This window comes from Vollenhovia emeryi, unplaced genomic scaffold (genome assembly GCF_000949405.1).
Source record: "Vollenhovia emeryi isolate VEMERY1.0 unplaced genomic scaffold, V.emery_V1.0 DF939137.1, whole genome shotgun sequence".
NCBI classification, from domain to species: Eukaryota; Metazoa; Arthropoda; class Insecta; order Hymenoptera; family Formicidae; genus Vollenhovia; species Vollenhovia emeryi.
Genome location: NW_011967229.1, coordinates 1275081 through 1283352, shown reverse-complemented (window position 1 = coordinate 1283352; position 8272 = coordinate 1275081). Strand labels below are relative to the sequence as shown.

At 34.8% G+C, this 8272-nt stretch overlaps 1 protein-coding gene across 2 annotated transcripts in view; it reads right to left on the bottom strand.

Annotated features, from left to right (window-relative positions):
• LOC105567462 (multidrug resistance-associated protein 4-like) overlaps window positions 1–8272 on the bottom strand; it is a 13780-nt gene that overhangs the window by 3197 nt on the left and 2311 nt on the right. For both annotated transcript variants that reach the window (XM_012022355.1, XM_012022356.1), the window contains exons 2-11: window positions 6774–6884; window positions 5885–6050; window positions 5090–5320; window positions 4673–4804; window positions 4203–4394; window positions 3752–4060; window positions 3108–3638; window positions 1900–2205; window positions 1477–1662; window positions 664–1156 (exon numbers count right to left, since the gene is read on the bottom strand). In XM_012022355.1, coding sequence (XP_011877745.1) covers window positions 664–1156; window positions 1477–1662; window positions 1900–2205; window positions 3108–3638; window positions 3752–4060; window positions 4203–4394; window positions 4673–4804; window positions 5090–5320; window positions 5885–6050; window positions 6774–6884 — 2657 coding nt within the window. The remainder of the gene's footprint in view (window positions 1–663; window positions 1157–1476; window positions 1663–1899; window positions 2206–3107; window positions 3639–3751; window positions 4061–4202; window positions 4395–4672; window positions 4805–5089; window positions 5321–5884; window positions 6051–6773; window positions 6885–8272) is intronic.

The following is an 8272-nucleotide window of genomic DNA, read 5'->3' as shown; positions in this document are numbered from 1 at the left end:
CACAATAATGGGCAAAGCACGATAAATTTATTATAAAAATATAGCCAAGGTTTAGGTTTTGAAATGTGTAATGAGAAAAGCCAAAATTATTTTGTTTTAATTTGAAAATCTTACTTAGTTGGAAGTGCCATGTCTCACTTTGACGTGTATATTTTGATGGTTATGGAGAACAATGAAGCACCAAACCACAAATAACAACAAAATAGAGAGATTTTTTTTACCAAACTTCAAGAATAGCTACAATAATGGGTTTTTATACATTATTGATGTTTATCAATGTTTAGAATATTTAATACGGGCGTTGTGGCCATATTACCTGCCTGGCCATAATGCCTGCCTTTACCCTATATTATTATAATAAAATTGGACAATGGATATGAAAAAAATAGTTTCTACCAACACGTTCAGTACAAATGGTGACATTATATGATAGAAACAATTATTTCATAGGCGGTGGCCCTATTGATAAAACAAACTCTCCTTGTATCTAAATTTCTAAATTATTAATGCCATCGAGAAGCAAGTAATGTTAATAGATAGCACTTGCATAGATGGGAGAACCAGAGTGGTCAGTTTTATCTACAAATGCTACATTACATCTTTAAACTCTTTCATCGATGGGACAATATTTTTACATATCGGGATTTCGCAATTGTTGCTCACCGGAAGGATTATTGTGAAAGAAAGACATGCGTGCCTGCAGTAGATTAGAGAACATGGTGTTGTGCATGGTGCAGCTCGACTTCGTACACGTTCTCGTAAAGTGGATGTTGCAGAACATCACGATAACAATGCAGACGGTGATGCAGAAGGTGTATATGTATATGGCATCCACAGTACTAAGCAGACCATCTGGGTCCAGTGTGAAGATCAACTCAAGGAAACTGTTGTTGTAAATATTTCCGGACTGTTTCATGTCACTGGTGTTTCCGATACGCCTGGCATCCTCCAAAGTGACCCAAAATGAGACCCAGTAATCAGTCCCGCTGGTGAAAATCTGACCGAGGAGGAAGGCTAGCAGCAACATGAACAGGGTGAAATAGTTGCCGCCGTTATGCAGATATTCCTTATACGTCCTACCGGATATTCGACCGCGTGTCATCGTTTCGGCTTCCTCCTGATTGGTCTCCACATGATCCGAATCATCTATATCGGACTATTGAACGATGTCATTAACAATCTAATTAATTGATTGGCTTTCGCAATGAAGCCTGAGGAAGCTAGTCTCACTGAGATCATAAAGAATATTAAGCATATAATATATTTAAAAAACTAATAGATGCTTAAAATCCACTTAAGTTTTCTCGTTATAGTACACTCTGAGAATTATTTTACGTTGCTTCATTAGTTGTTGATTAGCAAGTGCAGCTAGCAATGAACATACTGTACAAATAACGTTTTCGAAAAATTGTTAGTAATTTAGATGGTCTATATGCCTTTTAATTTAAAAAACACGATCGATAATGATCATCTTACAATGATGGAACTTGTGGTTGATAATCCTGAGGCACGTCTCGTTATCGAGATTTTTTTTGCCGATGATTCCGAGCTTGTCTGTTCTTCCTTCTTCTGCGCTTCATGACTCAAATTGTCCAACATCTTAACGAAATCTATATTTGATTGTACCAATGTGTTGTAACTTCCTTGCATCTTTACACATCCCTTGAAAAACGGTTTTAGGGGATTTATTTAGATACACACGACACGCGCAAGCGCGCTTACTAATAGAAATGGATTCAAAGTTGTTTGAAACACAAAATTAATAAAATAAAAATTAAAGCAAATTGAAATTTAAACGCCCATTGAATTAGGACCTAGGCAAGGTGGTGGCCAATAAATAGCTTAGTGAATCCATTAAAATTAAAGTATCGATAAAAAGATATTCTATGCGATATTTACTTGATCCAAGACGACGATGTGATCCGTGCGTTTCAGAAATTGCAACTGATGGGTAACAAGTATCCTCGTTTTACCTCGGAGATACTCAGTGATGCACTTCCGGTAAAGATGCCGGGAGACCCGAGAATCCACCGCGCTAAGCGGATCGTCGAACAGATACAAATCCGCTTGCCTGTAAACCGCCCTCGCGAGATTGACTCGCGCTCTTTGGCCTCCGGACAGGGATATACCTCTGTCGCCAACCATCGCCATGTCTCTTTGTGGAAACTGCTGGAAATCCTTTGTCAAGGCGCACACCTTCGTCACCTAAAACGTTTGTTAGTCAAATGCAAATGTCACTGACCACTTCACTCTATTCGAGTGAATATTTTACTTATTTACTATATATGTATAATAAGAGTGAAATTCTTCAGTTTTTGTCTTAAAGTAAAATAATTTAGTATGAATTGTTTCACTCTAAGGCAAAACTGAAGAATTTTACTCTTATTTTTAAAGTGAAGTTAGCACTCCAAAATTCACTTAAAGTACGATATTCTGCCACTAGATGGCCGCCGAACTCGTAAGTAATATCACGATAGTTCGGCATATATGGTAAGGGACCCTGTCACGGGCTGGGATCGTTCTTCCGCGACATTCAGTAGGATAAGCGAAAGTGTCACATAAAGTATAGGTTTTCAGTATTGCTTGTGAATATTAGAAATATCAGAATACAGCCTCTTTATGCGATAACCATGAACAAACAATAGCGAAGCTCTCCTTCTTGAATTTTATACTGCTAACAATAATCAACTAAAGTAAAACATAGCACTCTTTTCAGAGTTGAAGAATCAATCCATTTAAAGAGTGAATAACGGCACTCTTTTAAAAAGTGAAATTGCACTTCAGTCGAACAGACAGTATTTTCATTATTTCTTCGAGTGACATCTCACTCCAAAAATTTCGAGAGTAGACAGTTCGAATTTAAGAAATATTAGACTTACTTCTTTTATTTATGTGAAATTGTGTAAAGATAAGGTATTCGGTAAAATTTGCAATACGATAAAGCATATCTTTTTCAGTTGGTAGTAACTCAATGACGATTTGCGTCTAATGTCGAGTGACTAAAGAATTTGAAAATTGTGTAAAGATACATAGAAATTTTAATATTGACATGCAATATCGGGGATATCTGAATACTGTAGGATATATACAATAACTATCTTAAATACCTGAGTATATCTGACTTTATTGTAAGGCTGGCCAAACAGTATGTTGTCTCGCACTGTACCATTGAAGATCCAAGGATCCTGGCTCGCATAAGAAATGCGCAGATTCGGATTGCTCTTAAAATAACCGTTGGACATCTTATCCCGAAAGCTATTCCTCGAAGAGTCTTGAGTGAGGATCACAGCACCAGCGCTGAGATCCAACTCGTTCAGCAGTAAGTACAGCACGGATGATTTGCCGGAGCCTACGGCGCCGACCACAGCGCATAACTGACCCGGCATGATCGTCATATTGATATTGCACAAAGTTGGCGGCAATTTGCTGCTGATCCAATTGGCATAAACGCGATGAAGCTTTACGCAAACCGGAAGATCAGATAATTCCTGAGGCTCGGAAGGCGCGACATTTTTATCTTTTGAAATGTATCTATCTGTCTCATTCTTTATATTAGTCACTTTGTTTAGTTTCTGAGATTTACACTGCAGCGTCTTCTCCGGGTGTCCCATGTTAACTTCGTCCATCAGCAGTAGTTTCTATACAAATTAAGCGCATTATAATAATCGTAGAAGCAGTAGAATAAACTCAAAAATTACGGAACAATGTATCTAAAGATTCATGGCAGATTTGAAGTAATGTCATGACTTGCCTCTATGCGATTCAGAGACACTATCGATTGGCCCAGAGTCATCAGCGCTTGTGGAAAATACGTAGAAGTTGTAACTTTAAGTATACTGAAGTATACGAATACTTCAAAGGCCAGTGATGCTGTCAAATTGTTTCCCATTAGGACAAATGTTATCAGGGTGATGTAGATGACCAGTCGTTGTGACAAGAATGAGACGGCGAGGTATATGCCGCGTACGTACGAAGATAATTTAATCTTCTTAATTTCGAGCATTCTGGTCGACGACACGATCTTGCTGAATGGTTTCTCCCAGACGTATATCTTCATTATCTGAAAGAAAAGTTATGATTTTGCTTTGTTTCAAAATTGTTGCCTTGACATTTAGCATTCGAATGCAGCACTGAAATTTGACACTCGTATGCTAGCGTCTATTTTCATCATCGGTCGCTTAAGAACATCCTATAAAATATACCTGTATCCCGGCTACGAGTTCGCTTATTAGCTGCACTCTTCGGTCGGTCAATAACATGATTTTGACTTTGATTTTGTAATTTATCCAGCTGAAGATGCCTTGCACAATTAGGGCGATGGTCAGTTGCGACCCTATGCCGACAAGAGTCGAAATACCCATCCTTTGCCACATTAAACTTGTTATGATCACGACCTACAATAGAAAACTTAGCCAAACTCGACACATAGTTAAAGACAGATAGTTAAACAACAATACAAAGGTAAGAAAAAAGGAGAAGATCCTATATCTTCACAGTCTGCAATTAATGGAGTTATAAGATACGTGGATGCACACAAATACATATGGATGTACTTTCTACGAACTGGATTATAACCATGAAATGATATACATGTCACCAATCTAAGAAAATATAAGTTAATTTAAACGATTTTGGGAATGCATGCGAATATTTTCACAAAATGAAGAATTACCTGAATAGGCATGATCCATATGAAATGTAGGAACCGCATTAACAGATCCAAGCAATTAACGTCATTGCCTAGAAGATTCATAATCTGTCCAATATCAATTTCGTTCATAGATGCTTTGTTTAATCGTAATAACTGCAACAGTTTTAAAAATGATAAAAGTTTTAATACAACATAATTTAAGAAAAACCTATAATACATTAAATGAACAACATTTGGTTCGGTAGAGATTTTTCTATGCTCTTTTTCCTAAATAAATGTCATATATAAGTTAGCAAATAATATTGCGAAACTTCAACGAAAATCTCATGGATGGTTTACTACTGATTATCTTTCTAGTTTCATATATGTAAAGACACACATATATATATTAAAAACTTTAAATATTTAAAGATAAATATTTAACTTCATCAACATTACCTTCTTGTAGATGAGAGAGCTACAAGAGATGCGTATTCTCATGCCGATCTGTTGCGAAGTCGCTAGCGCATGATGAATTATTAGAGTGGAGATAAAAAGAAGTATAGTCAAGGAGCTTATGTAGATCACCGCATCGTTCATCGTTGTCTTATAACTTGTGGTTGAATTTGTGACGAAATAGCTGATAACACAGCTCTGAAAGATTGGTATCGCGGCTAGTATGACGCAAAACTGAAAGTAGGAACAATGAAATTTAATGATTTAATCTCATAAATTTAATGTAATCTATCTGATATTTAAGAAGAAGCAGAACAATCAAGGAAAAAAAAGAAGAAGAAGGGTAGCGAGACAGAGAGAGGGGGGAGAGAGGAAAAAGGGGGGAGGGGGAGAGAGAGAGAGAGAGAGAGAGAGAGAGAGAGAGAGAGAGAGAGAGAGAGAGGAGGGGAGAGAGAGACGGAGAGAAGATTCCAAACCTAACTGAATTAATTAATTATTTCTTTCTTTACTTCCTCCTTTACTGTTAGTTCGTCATAACGAAAAACAGGCAACGCAAACACTTTTTCTATCAGTTCTCTTACAATTAGTAGAATATTTTTGTAATGTCTCTCTTTATCACAAATATATTTGGTGATATCAATTAGACAATATATACGGGGTGGGGGGTCCGACACTGCATTTTAATCCGTACACGGTAAGATCTTCTCAGGTATATATAAAAAATACCATATACCACTAATAATATGTATTTTTTATTAAATATATATGATTTTTTCTCAAAACTATCAATATACATACTTCGATGAATAAGTAGATTCCGTTTAAAAAATATGGCAACCAGAATGCTTTGTAAATCGCCTTGTACAATCTCGGACGGACATCCTTTTTTAGTAACACCACTTGCCCGTTCTTACTCATGGTACAGTCCAGATTCTTTAGTTTGTCTAGTTCGCGACTCCAATACCTGCATGGATGAAAAAATATGGCGTGTGTTAACTTTGCACCCCAACATTAAAATTTTGTAACTCTGACTGGAGTTTTTTTAGAGCTTAAGAGTTCCTAATTGTTTATAAAAGGGGTTCCGCTGATCAGAAATTTAAATTTTAAAAATCGGCTGCCAACTCATTGAAATTTGAGTTCGAACAGTTCTGAAAGGTCTAATAGCTTCATTTTGAAAGGATGGGCAATATGTAACTAACTGATTTATAAATTGTAGATATGAGAGTAAGAAAAAGATAAAAAGTATATTAAACCATTTATAATAAACCAACACATTAAAATTAATTTTCATTGATAGAAATGGATAAAAAAGTTAAAAAATGTGAAGAAAAAACGCTTATTAGTAAGATATGTTACAAATCGTAACTTAATAATCGAATCATAAATAATATTTACGACGTATGTAGGTGCATTAGCTGATTTATTACTAAAATTTCCTAACTTTACTTTTTTCCGTGTTACGCTTAAAATGCTATAAAAAATGTTGCCTTCGCAAAATAGAACAAATGTCAGAAGTGTATTGTACATATTATAAATTGTGTGTGCACTTGTATTTTTAAAATAATTATTCAGATTCAATTACTATCCTGTGCACAGTAGAACTGTTACAAGTGTCATTATTATATAATATATAATACGTTCGTACTTTAACGTCTGTCTATTTGTCTTGAACGTAGGCGATACTCACTTTTCGAGATGATCGGTCAGTTTTTCAGACTCATCAGCCTTTATTGGACGATAGATATCAGATTCCTCCAAATTACTTGTACTACTTTTTATAAACAATTTTCGCAACCACCTGTGCACATCGCAAATAATCAGCATACTCCGTCATTGTATAGTCCAAAGATTTTATAAACTTATTATATTAATATTACACTGTTCTCTAACTTTCTGTATGCCTGCTTGAACTTTTTGTCCTCGCTTGCACTAGACCAATTATAATTTACTTTTAAGGGGCGTTCGGAGAGCGCACTTTTAGCGCTAAAAGCGTCTTCTATCTTTGTTCGACATTTAGTAAATGACGAAGATAAACTGATGCTTTCAGCGCTAATAGCGTCTTCCCGAACGCAGCCTAAGTGCAGCCCAATATAGGAATAAGAAATAAACCTATATTTTCTGGTAATTCGTACGTTATTTTTCATGATCAATTAGTTTCTTTTTAATCGTTATATTCTCAAATAAAAAATTACGATTTGCGAATACGTTTTTCGTTATTTTTTATCTGTTATTCATAAAATAAATTTGTCCGACACTGCAATGGTGTGAATGTATTAAATATATAATAATTTAACACAAAAAGACTCAAATATGTAAGGACACAGTTACTTATATTAATTGTGTTAATTATGGCAAGTGGTAGCCCATACAGCCTAGAAAGTTAAAACAATGTTGAATCTAGGTTAATTTTTGTACATTTATTCTTCTTTATGTTACTGCGTTAAACGTTAAAACAATATATAACAAATTACTATTTATTGATATTCTAACAGATACTTAAAAATGTATAAATATTAATATTTTTGCAACGGTTTGGAATTTTCTGAGCTAAGATTGGATTATTGCAATAAAGGAATAATCCAATTTCAGCACTGAAAACTTCCAACAGTTGTAAAAAATCATTCTGCTAAACGCGACCACTGTTAACTCAATATAATTTAACAATGTTTTCTAAATATTGAATTGTAACGTTTATAAAACATTACAATTCAGCGGACATTAGACGTTTTTATAATATATTTTCAACGTTAATACTATATTTTATACCATTCTAGCAAAATTGCAATGTTGTAATGGAACGTTTTTGAGATGGTGAGTCAACATTTGTGTGTTATATGGGTAGTTAGTTTGAAAAAAAAATGACAAAGGCGTAAATTGCAAGTCAATTTTTTTAAATAGCAAGATAAATTATCTGTAAGTTCTTTCCATTTCTTACAATAAAATATGAAACGTACAATTTTCAAGGTCTGTTCAAAAAGTTTTAGAATTTTTCTTTAAAACATTTATGAATTCAAAGTCTCGACATAATCGAAAACATCAAGAAAAATTCACGGACAAACTTATGCGAGTGCTAAAAAAATACCAGAAATGCTTCCAACGGAAATGGTCTTAGCAGTGGCGTATTAGAAAAAGAACATATTTCAAAGAAGGCAGGGCTGAATAAATTGTGGTAATTATTTAGATTAA